The sequence below is a fragment of the Sparus aurata genome, chromosome 5, assembly GCF_900880675.1.
Source record: "Sparus aurata chromosome 5, fSpaAur1.1, whole genome shotgun sequence".
Lineage (NCBI taxonomy): Eukaryota > Metazoa > Chordata > Actinopteri > Spariformes > Sparidae > Sparus > Sparus aurata.
The window spans coordinates 13,316,876-13,336,899 of NC_044191.1; the positions used below are offsets into that span (position 1 = coordinate 13,316,876).

The 20,024-nt window shown below is 43.2% G+C and overlaps 1 protein-coding gene across 3 annotated transcripts in view; it reads left to right on the forward strand.

The window, feature by feature from the left end:
- Positions 1-3,371, forward strand: part of LOC115581986 (EGF-like repeat and discoidin I-like domain-containing protein 3) — a 126,489-nt gene extending 123,118 nt beyond the window's left edge. For all 3 annotated transcript variants that reach the window (XM_030417614.1, XM_030417615.1, XM_030417613.1), the window contains one exon: positions 190-3,371. In XM_030417614.1, the coding sequence (XP_030273474.1) occupies positions 190-339 (150 nt within the window). In that variant the 3' untranslated portion in view covers positions 340-3,371. The remainder of the gene's footprint in view (positions 1-189) is intronic.
- The last annotated feature ends 16,653 nt before the right edge of the window (positions 3,372-20,024 follow it).

Sequence of the window (20,024 nt, forward strand, 5' to 3'; positions counted from 1 at the left end):
TTTTCACTGAAGACATTTTTCCACAGAAGGGGGACTTCTGAAGCATTTGATTACTATCTGTCGGGCCTTTAAAGCCCTCAAAACATTGCTGCATATTAGAATTGAGTTATCAGATGAATGTTTTTTGTGAAATCATTGCAAAAATAACGATTTCCTCCATGCTGCTTCTGTGTTCTTTTTTCTTTAAAGGTATTCCAAAGCAACTTCGACAACGACACGCACAGAAAGAACGTGATAGATCCACCCATCTACGCTCGGCTCATCCGGATCCTCCCCTGGTCATGGTACGGCAGGATCACTTTGCGCGCAGAGATACTCGGATGCACAGAGGAAGAGTGAAGCCGTTTCCTCCATCTATTCTCGCCATTGCCTCCCCCCGTCCCCGTCCCTGCCCCCCCGTCCCCTTGGCATACTGGAGTATCACTCCCAGTATTTCGAAAATAAACTGTGCAACCTGTAAAAAAGAAGTCAATTTCCAATGGATTTTTCAAGAATACGTGTTTGGTTGTGGTGGGTTGCTGTTTGTTCTTTTGTACAATGATTTCAAAACCTGCCCCTTATCCACTTCTGTCCTTTAGTTTCCTCTTTAAAGCGTGATCCTTGTCTTTTTATTCTTCTCGAGATTTACCATCCTGTTTGGAATGAACTTCTGTAATATATATATATGGGAGGGGCGGGTTGGAGGGGGGAGTGGGGAAAAGGGGGGTCTCGCTGTGGTTTTAACTTGTTGCCATAGAAGCTATTGTACAGTGTCACTTTTTAACAAAGACGTGAAATCTGTCTGCCGTGCTTCATTCGACATGATTAACCGACTTCATGACATAACTAAACTGTCTAAAATACCATGTAGAGATCACCTGTCGTCACATTATCGGATGTGTTTTTACTTTGATTACTACACGCCCGCAAGCCATGCTTCTACCCTAATGGACACCGACATTATTACATCAATCAAAACACTATTAATGCTCTTGTATTATATGTAAAAGACTAAGAAACTGCATGGTGCGTGAATTATAAATGTATATTATGACAAATCATTTAAAACCTCCGGCCCTGAGAGCAAATGGCTTTGATTTAGGGACCTATTTTTATGTGCATTTTTCAAATAGTTCTGAAACATTACAACACACTGCAAAAAGCTTATTGAAGATGACTGATGTGTGAGCGAAACACACAAACACTGCAGGTCCACACTGCAGCACAGACACCGAGGCTCGACAGGCTGAGGTGCCTCAACGCTCTCATAAGGAGTTTTCCAGTTTTATCTGTATCTATTTGACCATCGCTACACTTTTTCTAAGAGGTTTGGGATTATCGTTTGTGCTCGTTCTTTTTTTTGTATTTATTTTAGATTTATTCGTCTCAGCTGTCGGACGCGGAACATCTCTGTCAAATGTCTTTCTTGTCGTCTTGGAGATCTAAGTTGAAATCAATTAAAAAGCTCAGGATAGATGTCACTCAAAAAAAAAAAAAAAAAAAAAAACACACACCCACAAATGTATAATTTCTGGCCACCTATTTAAAGATTTCAGTGTATGATTATTTTTTGGAAAAATGTCAAATGAGTGAGGCCAATTATTTAAATCATGTCCACGATATGCATAATTCAGATATTGAAAACTTTGTATTCTCTTTAATCCCTTTGATGTGACAAATTGTGTAAGAGAGCAAATGTCCGAGATTAATAATATATTAATATATGTCATCATCTTAAACCTACAATAGAAATCAAATGTGGCAACAGCGCAGAGCTGTTCGTTAAACAATGAGCAGGGTCTTTATTTCAGGGTATCCGATGGTTGTTGTCATACAGGACAGGAGATGATATATTAGTGAAATATTAAAGGGAGGGGTCTTCTTACATGGTTTCAGGATGCTAAAAATACGTAGACGTATTGGGGTTACAGTGGATGCTGCTGTGCCAATCACGTCAAAACATTCTGTTTATGCAGTTTTTTCACTGTATGGGTTCTGCTATCGGCTGCATCCTGAAGTAAATGAACAGCGGCTGAGTACATGGAAGCAAACAAGCAACTGAGGTATCACAGCGGAGCCAAACCTCGCAGCCCATTTTATTCGGTTCAAAAATAGGCCTGGATTACTTCACTGGCTCCCCGCTCTTCAGAAGTTTTCCCAAAGCTCTCGAGTGCTAGAATAAGAGGTTGAGGGAGCGGCGCCTACTTTTTATGCTTCATGTTTCACTTAAGACTTGTCAGCTTTCAGTCACCTAACTAGCCAATCATTTCATATTGTAGGGATGTGGTGTATCCGTTCTGAGATTGCAGCCGAGCCTTAAACACAAAGTAAGACATTTACAGGAAAATCTCATTTAATTTGATGCATCAGCCTTTTCAGATGACATTGTTTGTCTAGATTTTGGAAATACCAGTTATGTTATTTTCATCACTTCACATATCTAGTGGATAAAAATGTATTGGAAAACATTTACGGACTTAATTCCACATTCTAATTCTTCATTCAAAACGATGAAAAAGCACAGTGAGAAAAAAGATTTGTGTGGCCGTCTGAATATTTTGGAGCCTACTTTGTATCGTCGTGTGCCGGAGCATTCTCAGCCGTCATGCCATCAACATGGGTGTTGTCGTAGTTGACGAGTAACCGTAGGAAGTCTGAAAAATAAAAATGCAAAACATTTTCCGATTGTTATCTGGATAATTGGAGCCGAGTGTAGCCAGTTGTATTCTGGTTTGGCAAAATACGATGTGATATACACTACATGCTGATCTGGTATACCATAATGGCACTCACGTGTTTAATGATGGGCATCTCTTGAGTTTTGTTGGCAAGCTCGATGTAAGTCACACTGAAAGACTTTGCTGTAGATTACCAATATGTGAAAATTGTTATTGGTGTGATCAGTCATTCCTTATGTTCATGGACACAGGATGAGCATAGCAAATTATTTCTCAGAAGCGACTCGTTATGACTGATATTATTTATCTTCATATATAAATATATCTCGGCCACCATCTGCTCCGATGGATCTCTGCGGCCAGCTTCCTGTCGGCAGACTGGCTACAGAGCTCTGAGGAGGTTTGCATGATGTATGAGTTTGAACAGTCAAGTTGTTACAAAGATGTCCACGGGCACATTCTGTTCTCGTATATCATGACGATCTGAAAGCCTTTACTTTGTACTCACCATTGATTGTCGTGTGCATTGTAAAATGTCATCTCAAGGGGAGCAAAGTGGAAACCCATCCTGTCTCTGTACTTCTGTGTCCATTGTTCACATATTATTTCTTACCTCCTCGGGTCTGAGTGTCAATCACTATGTAGAAAAAACGTATCTATTACAATGCTGGTTAGGTTCAAGCCTGAAGAGGAGAGTGAGAAACTGTGTACAGTCCGAAAAAAAAAAAAAAAAAAAATGTGTTGCTTCGAACAAAAGCTCTTTCAGTTTGACAAATAAAAACATATCTGTGAAAACGACGTGTCTGCTTTGTGTTCTTTAGATGTCTGATCTCTTATTCCATTTATTGCTTCAGTATAAAAGATGATATCTCGATACGGGGTGTATTCTTCGCTCTCATTCCTCACTCTGTCAATCAAATCCCCCACCTCTGCACTTGTCACTTATCTTGATGAGCTGAGAGGTCCACCTCCAGTGGCCTGAGGCTGAGCTGCCAGCCGTTGGTACAGCTAAGAAGGAAATTGCCAATATTAACCCTTTACTTTAATTTTGTGTTTGTGTTTTAGCCTGACACTTGTTTTGTCTGCCTTATGTTTCTGTAGTTGCTGTAAAGTTACAGTTACCATTCATTATATGTTTCCCTTGAAAGTCGAAGCCAAGCTCCTTCTTTTCCAGCCATGTACCCCCCAAAACATTAATAACCCACTTTCACAGTCATGGAAAATTGTGGCTGCGCACATTGTAATAATGAAATTACAAAAAGGCTTCGAAGACTGGGATCGTACCCTCCTACCCGCTAACTAATTTTGTGTATGTGACCAAAAAATAATGAATGGTAAATCTTTGGAGTCCTCAAATAAATTGTGCACTGACAAGTTTCTCTACCAACAAAAAAGCTTAAGTGAAGGCTTTTTCAGAGTGAACACATGGAAAAAAAGAATAAGCTCCTACCATGCTACAGCACCTTTTTTAACATCAGACAACTATTAAATATCTGACTTTCAGATCAATTTAGAGAAATAATCTTTATTTATCACACACAATCGTAAAACAATGGGGTGCATTTTAACCCATCCGTGAGAGACAGTGGCAGCGCCCGGGGACCAACTCCAGATCCGAGCCAGTGCCTTGGTAAAGCGCACTGACCGGCGAATCAACCTCATATCTAGAAACCGGACCACCTGAGAAAACCCACGCAAGCACAGGGAGAGCAAACCAATTCCTTACAGAAAGGAATCAAACCAAGGACCTTCTTGGTGTGAGGCAACAGACACGGACTGCTTCATTGATTACCTTAAGATGATTCAGTAAAAGGATTGACATATTGGGAAATGCGCCCATTTGCTTTCTCGCAGGCTGTTAGATGACAGGATCGGTGTCACTTTCATGTTTGTTTCGTCAATATGTTACTGGAGCTGTTGGTTGACTTACAGTAGCTGAGCATTAAGAATCGAAACAGGGAAACAGACACTCTGGTCCAGTCAAAAGATAACACAATCCGCCGAACTGTAGCTCTTAAGCTTTTCTAATAAACACATCTTGTTTGTGTAATTGTTGCAAAAAGCAAAGTCCTCTGTCCTTGGCTGATGCTACTGGTCCCCATGCTAAGCTAAATAGCTGCCGCTACTAACTTTATATTTATCAATCAAACCTTAGCAAAATTTCAAACTATTCCTTTAAATTTCAATTAATGGCGGGGTCAGTTTGTCGTTATCAAGCGTAACAGGAGCTTTTTATGTGTGAAAGCAGCAAAAATCAGATGAAGATGCATAAAACTGAACACAAGTTTTAACATCCATCGTGTCATAATGCCTCTCTATTTCAGAGAGGTACGTGACATGCACCAGGTACTGCCGACTCCGCTAAGCATATCAACATAATTGAAAAGTATAATTAATTCATTTGCAAACAAATTAGTCTGACTATACTGTAGCTTTGTAATTTAAAGTTTCATTAGTCAGATAAAGAGTTTCTTACAGAGTTTGTTGGCTCTGCACTGCTCGGCCCTCTACTCCATCAAGTTGGCTCAGTGTCAACATGGTTTTACCACATTATGCTGCTCGCATTGATTTTCTTTGTCCTGCCATTGCCACTTTCTGTGTCTCTCGGGTGATTTCTAGTAGTAGTAGCAGTGGATCAGTGTGTGGCGTGGTCGACACTGCAGTGGAAGCTGGAATGTCCAGTAATGATCCTGTTATCAAAGTGTCAGCGCAGGGGTGGGTAATTGCTTCGTAACTCAGGTGAAGCTACTTGGCAATTAAAAGCTTATTTGAAAACAGCCAGTTTAGTCAGGTTGTCCGTTCCATTAAAGCTTGATTAGTAAAGATTCAACATTCGAAGGGAAAGTGACCACTTTTTGGTCGATTTGAGGATAATTATTCCGTCTTTAAATTGTTTTCTCCAACGTGGTATTTTACCTGCCATGGATAGATACAGCACACAAGTTGTTTCCACCTACAGATGCTCTCTCTGGGGAAGGACTCAAGTCTGTGAAAGAAAGTGATCTGCTTTTTTCATCTGATTAAACAAGATGGATGTGTGCGTCTTAAACATTTTCCAACCTGATCAAAGTTTGCAGCATTATTTCAACTACTGTGATTTTATCAAAAAAAGCTAATTTAATTGTTTGAATCAGTTGATTTGACATTAGTACAGATTACTGGACAGAACTCATAAGAACTATTGTGTTCAAAGTTGTTATATTCAAACTTGTCAAACTTTTTTTTCTGTTTTTTTTTTATTGGAGTGCTGTAACTAACATTTTAAATAATACTTTATAATCTAATATGTTACATTTCCATATTATCTAGTTAGACTATGCTAAATATTTTCCACAGTGTTTACCATAAATTCATGTAAAGTAACAATGTTTTTAATGTGCCAAAATTACTTAGAACATGTGGACGATGAAGAAAATCAATTCTAGGTGACTAACAGGAACACCTTCGTAATCCAAGTTCACAATGCATAAAATATAAGGACAGTGCTGCCTCGCTGTCACAGCTATCTTAGAATGCACCAGGATGCCTCTGCAGCACCTGAACACTCTTACTCATTTGTTCGGAGAAGTTTGAAATGTAAATTGAGCTCAGGAGCTGAGATTCTGTCTAGACACACAGAAGAAGACGACGTCATCTATTACTCAACAAACCAAGCCCAATGAAAAGCAAACAGACCAACAGGTATCGCACAGAGATAGAAAACCTTGAAGTCAAGATCTGTGGCGCTCATTTTTCTTATGCAGGACCAAATAACCTATAGATGTGGCAGAACAACCTAGTTTTGGCTGAAATGAACAACCAACTGAACTGAAAATGGTCTGAAATGCTCTTTCTCGTTATCTCAAGACTCTTCGCGCTGGATCTAGTTTTATCCTTCCCTCAAGTCTCAGTTGTCAGAGGCATTTCAGACTCGTGGATTTAACGCTGCACGCCGGAGAAAGAGCTACTTTATCTGCTTCAAACCCCACAGAAGTGATATTGACACATGAATATTTTAAATCCTCATGTGTCAGCACAAACTTTTATGTTTGTATTTTTAGTTAGTTTCTACAGTGAAGCTCCAACCAAACGCCGGTAGCAGAGAGCTGTTAGCTGTTTGCTGTTAGCTCCACTGTTAGCTGGAGCCCACACTCACAACAATCATGGCCTGCAAAAACACCTCTCTCACCAAGGCAAACAAACAGATCACTGACCTCAAAGAAGACATCCGTCGACTTTCGCAGGAGCTGCAGAATAAACAGGCCCTGCTGACCTCCTGTCTGGACATCGCCCACGAGCAATCCATGCACATAATCCAACTCAAAGCGGCACTCCAGGATACTGCTCCATGGGATACCTCCACCTGCCCACGGCCTGTCACCTCCTCAACACCCAGCCTCCAGTCATCCTGGTCTGAAGTTGTTATCCGTGACAGAAAGAGAGTCCAGGATGCGACTGCCTCTCCTCCTCGCCTGAGCCTTTCCAACCGTTTCGAGTCCCTGGCCGACAGCCCACTTCTTCGCTCGGTGACTGGAGGCGCCCCCGCCAGCTCTCTGCACACGGCCACTGGTGATCGTGCGGCTCCTGGCTCCGGTACCTCCACACCCGGCCGGGCCGTCGGCCCCTCGCCGCTTGCGACCGCTGGTGCTCCGGCCGCGGGCCCGGGCGGCTCCGCGTCTGGGGCGGCTGGTTCCACTCCTGCGGCTGGGGACTGCCCCGCGGCTTCCAGCTCCGCGGGTGCTCCGGCTGCGGGCTCGGGCGGCGCCACGTCTGGGGCGGCTAGTTCCACTCCTGCAGCGGGTGACTGCCCCGCGGCTTCCAGCTCGGATGCCCCCGCGGTCCCGTGTGCCTCTGCGGCTGCCGGTGCGTCCTCTTCCCGCTCGGGCTGCCCTGTGTCTGGGACCGTCGTGGCGGTCCCTCCTGCTCGCCACCCTAGCTGCCCGGCGCCCGGGGATGGTGTCGAGCCCTCCTCCCCGCCGTTGCTCGCCGCTGCCCGGAGCCGCTCTGTTTCGGGCTCGGATCACCGGCTGTTCTCCCGGACTACTACCTCTGCCTCTCGCCGCAAGCTCCTAAAGGAGGCCGTTCTCCTGCGCGCTGGAGGCATCCACCATCCTATGCCGCTGAAGGACTCCCCTCCTCCTGGGCCCGAAAAGGCCGGTCCACCGCAACACCTGTCCAGTCAGCCCCGCCCCCAGTCACTGTTCCGGCGGTCAGTACGCGGCCCTGACCCTGGTCCGCCACCTCAACTTCGCCCACTTTTCTCACCAACCACCCTAATTATTGGGGACTCCATCACCAGAAATATCCGTTTTTTCAACGCCACCACCTGTTGTTTCCCCGGAGCCACAGTCCCCGTAATCCTGGGAAAACTCCCCGGGCTGCTGCAGTCACTCCCCTCGTCCATAACCCGCATAGTGGTGCATGTAGGGACCAACGACCTGGCTCAGGGTGCCACCGAACTGACCAAAAGTGCTTTTAACTCCCTCTTTGACTTCCTACGCACTTGTGGAAAGTCCGTTTTTATTTCTGGCCCCATTCCCACACTTGGTCGCGGAGATGCGCGCTTCTCCAGGCTCCTCCTGTTGAACACCTGGCTCAAACCTGCTTGCAGCGCTCTGGGTTTTAACTTTGTTGACAATTTTAATCTCTTTTGGAACCGTCCCTCTTTCTTCAAGTCCGATGGCATTCACCCAACCACTACTGGAAGTCGCATGCTTGCAGCCAATATTCAGCACACTGTACATTCTGCTCCACGTGACTGACTATTTACACCACAAACCCCCTCCGCAGCCACTCTTCTTCACCCCGTGCCCACAGCAGCACAGAACACACCTCCACTCATCAGCGCCCCCCTCCGACCAAATCAGTCATTAACCCTCCCACCTCAGTCTTTCCCCATACAGTCCATCACTTCACACAGACCACCTCGCCCACGCTGTACATCCAACGCTGTTAATATCAAAAACCTGTGCCCCATTTTCTGCACTCCTGCCACTCCCCACCCTACTCCAACCCCAAAACACCTGAAACTTGCCCTATTCAACACCCGCTCACTAACTAACAAAAGTGCCATCCTACATGAACTCATCACTGACAATAAACTGGACTTTCTCTGCCTCACTGAAACCTGGCACAGACCTCTGGACTATTTCTCCCTGAACCAAACCACTCCCTCTGGCTACACCTACATCGACAAACCCCGCCCCGACGGGCGGGGTGGGGGAGTTGCTGCCATTTTCAGGAAAAATTTAAACATCTCCACAATCTCCATCCCTCCTTCCCAGTCCTTCGAACATGTTGCCCTCAAACTGCCTGGTCCCACTCCCCTGGTCATCTCCATCATCTACCGTCCTCCCAAACCAAACCACTCCTTTCTTTCTGACCTCGCCGCCTTCGTCACCAAGCTATCCGCCATATCCCCCTCAATTCTTCTGCTCGGCGACTTCAACTTCCACATTGATGACCCAAACTGCAAAAGTGCAATAGACCTCCTGGAACTGCTTCACTGCCTTCACCTCACCCAGCATGTCAACTTCCCCACCCACTGTCGCGGCCACATACTGGACCTAGTCTGCTCCGCCGGTCTCACTCTCCACCAACTCTCTAGTCTTGACCTCCACATCTCGGACCATCTGGCCATCACCATGGACTTTATCACCCCCGTACCTCCCCCAAAGCTCAAACGCAACATAACCTTCCGTAACATCAAGTCCATCAACCCCTCAGCTCTCTCTGACGTTCTGGCCAATACTCTGTCCGCATCCACACCCCCTCCAACTGCATGCCCCTCTGACCTGGTCTCATACTACAACAACACATTGTCCCTCTGTCTTGATAAACTGGCTCCTCTCAAAACTAGAACTGTCTCATTCACTCACACAGCTCCCTGGTACACTCCCGAACTCCGTCAACTGAAAACCCGTAAACGTCAGCTTGAGCGACTATACAAGAAAACCGGTCTCACAGTTCATCTCCATGCCTACACAGACCACCTTTCAGATTACAAAAATGCCCTCAATTCTGCCCGTTCCTCCTACTACTCACAGCTCATCCATTCTGGCTCCAACAACCCCAAGACTCTATTTTCTACCGTCAACAAACTCCTCAAACCCTGCGACAGCACCCTCTCCTCCATCACAGTTGACAAATGCAACTCCTTCCTGTCATTCTTCCAGTCCAAAATTGACTCCATCTACAATCAACTTAGCAATCCCCCCACCACCTCTGACTCTCAACCTCCCGCCGCCCCGACCACTCCACCCCTTTCACAGTTCACTCTCGTCTCCCCCCTGGAACTCCTCCCCATCGTCAGTAACATGAAAAGTTCAACATCCGTCCTGGACCCCATACCATCCTCCATCATCAAACTCTGTCTCCCAGCAATCTCCCCACTCATCGTTACCATCATTAACTCCTCCCTCACCTCTGGCTTTGTCCCCCAAACCCTGAAACTGGCTGCTGTCACCCCAATCCTCAAAAAACCCGCCCTGGATCCTGACACCATCTCAAATTTTCGTCCCATTTCAAATCTCCCCTTTCTGTCAAAAATTCTGGAACGCGTGGTCGCCGCACAAATCAAAACCCACCTCCACTCCCATGAACTATACGAACCATTCCAATCTGGTTTCCGCCCACAACACAGCACCGAAACCGCTCTCCTGAAAATCACTAACGATCTCCTCCTCTCTGCAGACTCTGGGCATCTCAATATACTGATCCTCCTTGACCTCACTGCAGCCTTCGACACCATCAACCACTCCATTCTCCTGTCCCGCCTACAAACATCACTCAACATCACTGGTTCTGCTCTCTCCTGGCTTAAATCTTACCTCACCGACAGACATCAGTTCATCCACATCAACAACTGCTCCTCCTCCACAGTCCCCCTCCCTCAAGGCGTCCCCCAGGGCTCGGTGCTTGGTCCTCTCCTCTTCATCCTCTACCTACTCCCCATTGGTTCCATCATCCGCCGTCATGGTCTCCATTTCCACTGCTACGCTGATGATATCCAAATCTACATTTCTACAAAATCCATCACCCCTGCCACCCTCTACACCCTCACCAACTGTCTGACAGAACTAAAATCATGGCTGCAAACTAACTTCCTTCAACTGAATTGTGACAAATCTGAAATCATACTCATCGGCCCAAAATCCCTTGCCACATCAACCCAGAACTTCTCCCTCAGCATTGATAACACCACCCTGTCACCCTCCCCGTTCATCCGCAACCTTGGTATCATCTTCAATAACAACCTCTCATTTGAACATCATATCAGCCGCCTCACCCAAACTGCCTTCTTTCACCTCAAGAACATCGCTCGCCTTCGTCCATTTCTCTCCTTCTCTGCCGCCGAAACTCTCATCCATGCATTCATTACCTCACGACTCGACTACTGCAATAGCATCCTCTATGGCTCATCATCCAAGGTTCTCAACAAACTTCAGTACATTCAAAACTCAGCTGCCCGCCTCCTTACCCACACCCGCTCCCACGAACACATCACCCCTGTTCTACAACACTTACACTGGCTCCCTATCCCATATCGAATCAACTTCAAGCTCCTCCTCCTCACCCACAAAGCCCTACATAACCAGGCCCCTTCCTACCTCACAGACTTGCTCCACCACCACACTCCAACCCGCAACCTCCGATCATCCGACGCTAACCTCCTCTCACACCCGCTCAGGACCAAGCACCGCACCTGGGGCGACAGAGCCTTTTCCATAGCCGCCCCCTCCCTCTGGAACGCCCTCCCCAAACACATCCGTGACTGTTCTAACCCATCCACCTTCAAATCATTACTCAAGACCCACCTTTTTAAATCTGCTTTTAACCTGCAATAATAGCTATCTTCTTGTGCCCCCCATCAATCATTTTTTTTTGTAATCACAAACACACACAGTTTCTTGCATATTGTTTGTTTGTCCTTACATGTACTTTTTATTTATTTCTCTATGTATTTTTCCTCTGTTTTTGGTTTTATGTAAAGCGTCTTTGAGAGCTGTAAAAGCGCTGTACAAATAAAATGTATTATTATTTATTATAACATTAATATTGCACTGAACCAACATTGGGCTGCAAGAAGGAGAAAAAAAAAGTGGAGATATGAATTTTTGAAAATGACAGATTCTTCATGCTGGTAAAAAAAAAATAAAAAATGACTTCATGCTATTAATTTGTTTAACTTTATCCATTCAGCAACAACTATTTCAATGAAGGCATGTTTCCTCATCCCTCGTGGGCATTCAGGACAAATTTCAACCCAAATCAGTGAAAAATAAACCATTTGTATACACATACACAGATTCACAAAAATGCTGAAATTCAGCTAAAAGGGCTAAAAAAAAAATCCTAACTTTAAAAGTATTTGCAGTCCAGCTGTAGGATTTGTCCAAGGTCCCATGAATAAGTTTCAACAGTTTTTTTCTTTTTCAAGAAAGTCCATGATGTGAACTGGGAGAAGTTGATAAAAGTCAACTTAAAGTTTTTGCATTAACACAGATATTTGACACTCTAAATTGACACTCACAAAATTGACACTTGGTCCTCCCTTTTAACGATCAAAATAATGGGATAAAAAATGGTCAAATAAATCTTAAATCTATACCATGACAAGAAAAGAAAACGCGACAGGCCTGTTTGATGCTCGGGTACGGCAGCCGATGGATGAAAAACCACGTAGCAGTACATTAAAATTTGAACGTAATCATTTGTTTTGTTTTATTCTGACAGAATTTTCTTTGTATTAGTATGCTGTGACACATTTTACCTTTATGGAAAAGTCGTGATTTCTTTGATTTGGATATTGCCCTTGGCCTTATATGGGGATTTCGGTAATATATCAGTTCATTGTTTAACCCTACTTGAAATTTTCTTGCAAAGCAGTTGCACTTTCGCCACAATAAAACACGTGCAATCTGCAGAGCTCACAGATTGCACCACGTTGTTGGTTCTCCGTCTAAACTCTCCCACACTTCAAGCGATCGTGGGCGAGGATTTTCGGCTGCAGCTTTCTCTCTCTGGGGTAATCCATGCTTTGACCTGGCACAGCCATGCTTCATGCTCCTGATGCGCGTTATGCAAATGGACAAACAGTATTTCTGTAATCAATGATGACAGTGAGTTGCTCCAGTACTGAAGCCTGCAGAACAAAGGGAAGTGACAGAAAGCAAGAAGGTGTTTGACAGAGCACAGAATCACCAACATCAAGGTTATGATTCAGCCTATTGCGTAAAATAGTATCAATATTAGTATCATTGTGAGTGCATTTTGTTGCTTTTTATTGCACTAATGCTAAGCACAGATCCTCTTAATGGCTAAGAAATGTATCTGTATAATTTTCACATTGTTACTGTTTTTAACTTCTTGTTTTCTCACTTCCCACTTTACTACCAACATCCTACATTCTATCCGTCTGCAACAATTTCTGGTTTCTTCATCTTTCTTTAAGTAGCTGCTATTTTTATGCAAGAAACAAAAAAACTGTATTGTATTGTATACATTTGTATTGTTTGCTGTTTGGACTGGTGTCTATTCTCGACGTTCTTTAATCTCATGCTACCAGTGCGATTCAATTTACTGCAATCAAAAGGCAAGTCATATTTACTCTGGTGACCTGTTGATAAGATTTTAGCTTTGCTAACTGATGAAATGAATCTTCAGATTACAGCATCACAGCACAGGTGCAAACCTGAGTCGGATGAAGGCAAAGACACATTTATGTACAAAGTGGCGGCCTGTGAACAAAACAAATGTGGAGGTTTGATAGTCCCTCTTTATTTACTGAGTGCAGAAAGATGTTTAAAACTTGACTCGGTGCTCGTGAGCGACATGTTCTGTTGACACAGTGGAAATTTGCTACATTTTGAGACAATCGATAGTACATATATATTGTGAATCTTACATCATTAACCAATTCACTATGTTAAAAAGTAAGATGGATGGATTAGTGTGGAAACCCAAAGAGGACTTTATCAAAAAAAGTTTGCTAAGTGTCCAATTCCAGTACCTTCAATAATTCAGTTATTATTGTCACATACTTGTACGGCCAATCTATAACTTTATTGAATAAGATTGTTTGCTTGTTTTAATTCACAAAGACCTGACCTGCTCTGCAGTGGACAGTTTTAAAATGAAAAAGCAAAACAACATGTATTGCATGTACACCTACCTTGTACTCACACTCTTTTGGTAACAGTATGAGAATTAAAATGCCATATCATAACAATTTGAAAATATAAATGAAAACAGCACTTGACAGTTAATTTTCCAACACTAAACCTGCCTCAGTGTACATTATTCAAATTATAAATGTAAAAACAGCCACTGCATTGGACATTTGCAGCTTAAGTTTAACGTCCATATGAGTATGTGAAAATGATAATGTAAATGTAATTATTGCATTTTCATTTGTATAAATGTTTACCTAAATAACAAATACAATTATGGAAATATTCAGACGGGCATTATCATTTTGACAATGTCCACTATGGGCCTCCATGGATATGTATTAATGACACTGCGTGTTCACCGGAGAGATCAGAGGAATCGACTCTAAGTACTGTTAATAGAGCTGTGGTGCTTGAGTTAAAAAAAACACATTTCTAACATTACTAAAACCAAACTCCAGAGAGGAAACTGTGCTAAAATACTGCACAGCAGCATCATAGAGTTTAATGATATTGAATATGTTCTAAAGTCTTGCAAGGATCCATTTCAAACACATTCTTTTCCTTCTGAAGACTTTAAAGTTTCAGATATAATATTTCACACCCTGAGAGACATTAAGAGCAGCATGTAATGATTCCGAGGGGTTAATTTTAAAAGTCCAGACTGAAAGATCGGGGAATAAAATGTTCACAGAGAGTGCAATGTAATCCGACTGTCTGTCTATAGTGTGTGCAGCAAAAAAGCTATTTGTAGGAACGTGTAGAAATTAGAGGTCTTGTGCCCGTCAGGATCATGTCCGCCGGAACGCTGTTAAATGTTACATTATCATGTGAGCAGAAATGACAGGGCCTGGATTACATTAAATGCTCTCTTTGCTGTTCCCCTGTGTAGCTGACTGACAGGGCTGTAACAGGATTGGCAAAGAGACTGACGAAAAAGGGAATGTAACCAGAGCCGCCTCCTAGAGTCCTGAATAAAAGCTCAGATGTTGAATTTGTTTCACAAATATTCAGATTTTTCAAGGACCTGGTACATTTCTGTCTGGTTTTCAAGGTGCGATAGGTAAGAGCTGGCCACCCGTCAAATTCATACTCAAAAATCAAATAAGGGGCCGTATGTTATAAGAGTAGCTGCTAACTGCTGCTAACTGCAGCTGCCCTGAGCTAGTTAGCTGCCATACCACCAGACTACAGAGCAACTCCTTTCCTGAGGCTGTGAGACTCCTCCTCACTCCTCCCACGTAGCATAAAAGGATTTAAACTCAGTTTCGTTCTAACAACCCTGGTGTTGTTGAATGAAAAATAATGAACTTTTAACCTCTAATTGCTACATTCTCTTCACCAGCCTCTGGCTAGCCTCGTCCATCTACTGCGTGTTGCTGCAGGCAGCATACAGTGGGTTTATCAGAGCTTTTTCAGCGCTGGTTATGCGCCAGCAAATAAGAGTATGGCAGAACCTATGGAGTCGTAAGCACATTGACCGTGAAGGTTTTCCAGTGCAGGCTTAATGCATTTAAAAGAAAATGCTGTGAATATCCGTCAGGTGTAGATTAAAGAATGTATATTTAGCTCTAGCTTAGGACTCGGTGACAGCTATACAAGTGAATGGTTTTAGATAAATGCAATCATGTTGTAATGGATATCATTTTTGCAGAAAGTAGTGATTATACATGAGGTAGGTAAATGAGAGCTTGCTTTCTCTAGTGGTTCGGACTGGGAGCTCTGGACCACATGGGAGCTTTGGACCAGGACCCATAGGCGCCGATTTATGTTTTTGCCCATGGGTGCTCAATTTTTATTTATTTATTTATTGTTTTTGGTGCTCAAATTAAATGAATACCACCAAGGTAATGATTGTCACAAACTGACTTTTATTTAGAGCTGTCCCAAACGATTATTTTTCAAACGATTAATCTAGCGATTATTTTTCCGTCGACTAATCTAACGATTAATTTAATTTTACATGACCAAACAAAAGTAACATAGTAACTGTAACTGTCGTTGGTAACTTATATGAGGAAAAAAATACCGCAGTTGTAGGCGGAGCAGCGTCTGTCCTCCTGCCTGTCCTACCAACTCTTCGTCAAATTTCTGCCCGAAAACGGCGTCTGTCACCGGCAAAAACCTAGAACTCACTCAAGTGGTTGTGTTGATAGAAATCACCGCGATGGTCAGCCCTCCTGACCGAGACTTCAGTGAACTTTCCCCCGGAAAACAGCCTCCGTCCCCGCAAGTGACAGAGTCACGCAGCGACCTGTTTACTGATGGCAGTTATGTAATATGTCATTTAGCGGGTTCTCAATCACTACACATTATAAACGGTCCACGGGTTTAGACTGACAGGGGGGACACCTGGGAAACACCCCAACGTCATCATCATGACATGTACCATCACGTCTCTTTAGGAGCGGCAGCGCAGCTTTCTGTGTGAATTACACAGCGGTTCGTCTTTATTCCAGCGGTGCTTTGCTCTGTGTGAATGACCAACGGCGGAGAATTGATGAACCGCCGCTGCAGCGTTAATACAGCGTCTCTGTGTGAGAGGGGCTACTCTCAGTCTCTGCAGGTACTCTTTTTTTTTTTGATTGGCCATCCCGATTGGCCAGTGGGTGCTCAACATTGTCAGTGGGTGCTCGAGCACCGGAGCACCCACGGGATCGGCGCCTATGCCAGGACCGGCTGCAGTGGATATCTCTGCAACACCTACACAGGTTAACAATGTCAGAAAAAAAAGAAAATTATGACTGATTTTTGAATGTTTTCATCTAAAATTCTTACATATTGCCCCTTTAAGTTATCTTGGATAACTCACTCTCCACAGCTTTAGACTGTATTGCACAGCCTCCAGCAGCAGATGTTTGCTCAGTATAATGGAGCTGTAAATATTCAAGCTTTCCATCATTCTCAACAAGATGATAGAAACAACCAAAGGATAATGCAAAGTTCATGGGAAATAGCACTGGCTGATGAAAAGTGTGTGTTGTGGTTGGAAGCCACCAGATCTCTTTCTCATATATTAACCTGGTAAATACCTACTGTGTTGTTCATATCACTGAATGTAACATGACTGTAAAATAAATGGCTACATGGCCGACAAATTCCTGCATTGTTGTGTTGTTTGTGTTATTCATTCAGTGCCACAAAGACAAAATCCAGTAAATCCATAACAATAAATGTGTTGTTAGGAAGTAAATAAGCCCGTCCTGATGATGGATGACATTAGGTTGATCATATAATAGGTTACATTCATTTATGAATCCAGCTTTGTATGCCTCTGAGCTTGTGTTTATGGGTCCTCTCCTGTCTCGCAGTGTGTTAACATGAATATAAAGGAGGGAGGGATGGGAGTTATTTTATTATCTCCCTGATGCAGCTCACTTGGTCAAGGTAGCTATCTTAACAAGATATACTGCCGCACTACCATTGGCAGACCTCTGCCTCACACTGCAGATGTGACACATGAAATGATTTCCAGCGCTGATGTTGGTGTATCACTCTGATCAGTGGGATAGGACTGCTTAAACTTAATGCATTCAGGTTTAACCAGCATCTCCTTTTGCTCAATTTCGCACATCTGGTTCTCGAAAACTGTTGGAAGTCTAAATCCAGTTTGATAGTGTGAAGCATAGTTTTTCAACCGTCACAACGGCCTGCATGAATGTATCAGAACCCCTGAGACTATGGAAGATATGTGGCAACAGTGATGGTCTCTGAGTGTTTGAGGTTCAGGGGGCGGAAAATAATAAAAAGGCCACCAGCTGTATGAGGTCTTGCACTAGTGAATGGTGATTAACAAAAAGAAAGGGAATTCATTAAAGCGATTCAATTAGTTTACCGAATGTAACAAAAACACACCAAATCGTCAGACTACATGTTACTAATGTACATTTTTGTGAATCGTGCATTTGTTGAAACTTGACATTTCTTTATGTACTTACTTTTCTTTGTTTTTCTTTGGTTGTTGTGACATTGCAGTGCTTATTGTCTGCTTTAGGCATGAAAACCACTTGGGTGTGTTTTGGCCTACCTTGGTCTGTTACACATAGGGGCGGTTCTAGGGGGGAGGCCAACAGGGGCCAGTGCCCCTAACTCTGAGTCCGGACCCCCCCTGGCCCCCCCTGACAGGGAGTCTGCATAAATAATACAATGAAAGATTTCTTGCAATGATTTTGAACTGAAGAGAAAGACAGAAATAAAGTGCATCAGCAGTTTACTACCCAATCAAAATTTTTGAAATTGTAAACATTGTTTTAAGTTCCATTTATCCCCTGTCTGAATGAGGGATTTGTCTTTTTTTCCTGGGTTGTATGTGCCCCCCAACAAAAAAGCCAGCCCAAACCTGGCCCCCTTATTAAAACTGGTCTAGAACCGCCACTGGTTACATACCTGGGGAATTATGCTGATGTCTCGTCAAAAATATCTGTTTTTGTTCCCAGTGACACAGCTGGAAAATTTCCTGATGTCTTGTTGAACACATCCAGTAATTTTGCGCTAACAAATGTTGAAACACCATCTCGAACGCTGGTCCGTGTCTTGCCTAGCTGTAAGGCCATCGCCACTACAAACCCTGAGACTGGTGGGGAAGAATACTGCCAGACTAACTACAATATACAGAAAATCCAAAAGTCCAACTTAACAACGATGTAGTGCCAGAGGAGAGGGAGACCCTGTCCACTACCACCACATATTGGCTATCTGTCTCCAGTTCCTTGATCAGACCAGGGACCTGCAACACTGAAACATAACACACACACTGAACACAACAACCACAGTACACGCTCGATACCCTGGCAGACGCCCTGGGGCTGTCACACATCAGTTCAGGATTTCAATCCAGAAGCCCAGCAGCCCTTCTCAAGAACCCAAATGATTAATGAAAAAAACTGAGAAGGAGCTGTAATACAGCCTGGAAGCTCTGTTAATCATCAGTCATATTTAATAATCAGTGAATTATTAGAGACAGGTATGACACAGCAATATAACCATCTTAACAAATACATATATTTACTGTAACTGAACAGTGTTTATTGTGATTCTTAAATGTATACAGTAGCTATTCACTAAACATTAATATTTAATAATGTATCTTAAATGTGTATAACTATGGACTATATTCTGCTGCAAGAATTTCCATGATCACTAAACAACTTGAAAAAGAGCAAGAAAACTTGGTGAAAAAATTGACCCTAAACATAAAACACATACAAATCTTTTCCAATTTCACATAGCCTTGGATTTTTATTTGGATCTGCATCAAATTGTACTCTACCACCTAAATATCACAGATTCTTTTTTTTCTTGACAATATCCCCTCATTATTCCCTGAGAAGTCGGCAAAATATAGATAAACACAAGACCTCACAATGTTACAGTAAGTGAGAAAAACATTCCTCCATACTTCCCCATCCAGATCCGCACCAAGACATGATGGTTTTTGTTCCTGGGATTCTGTTAAGTAGTTTTTGTGTAGTCCTGCTGACAAACCACGCAAGCAGCAAACAGACACAGGTGAAAACACAACCTCCTTGTAATGTACTTGCATGCTTTTGACTTTTTGCCTCATTTGTAAAAACAGTGGTAACAAATCTTCGCATGCCCCGGGAAGAGCGTTTTGCATCTGGAAAATTAGCGCACCACCCAACATTTGAGCTATATATAGCATCACTTATCATATGGACTGAATTTGTCTGCGCGGCTCTCTGTTTGTAACAATGAGTATTGAGGGCAAATGAGCTTCAAGTACCCCGTGATATCCCTCTTGTTGTCTTGTTTGTGTAGTCTTTGGGGACTTTTTGGCAGAACTGGGCCAGTCTTGTGTGCACTCTTCACTTCTCCAACGAAACAGATGCAGACGTTATTTGGGGTTCGCTTACTGTACCTGTAAGACATTCAAATGAGAGAGAAATTACCACTAAAAACGCTCTTTCTCATATCATGTATTATTAAGGTCAGCTTGGATATATTCCTACATAATGTAATGTGCACCGGACGTTTTTCATGTAACAAGGACGTTTTAATGTGAATAGAATCTGTGCTCCTATAGTCAGGACATTTTATACAGTAGGTTATTTTTATATAAAAAGCCAATTGAGACTACCTGCATTCTCTGACGACCCCTGGATAGGTCATTATTTCAGTGTGACAGTGTGTATCTGCTCAGGGGCTAGAGTGACTATCCAAGCTGTTGGGCATTAATTATTTTCTTATTATTCGCATA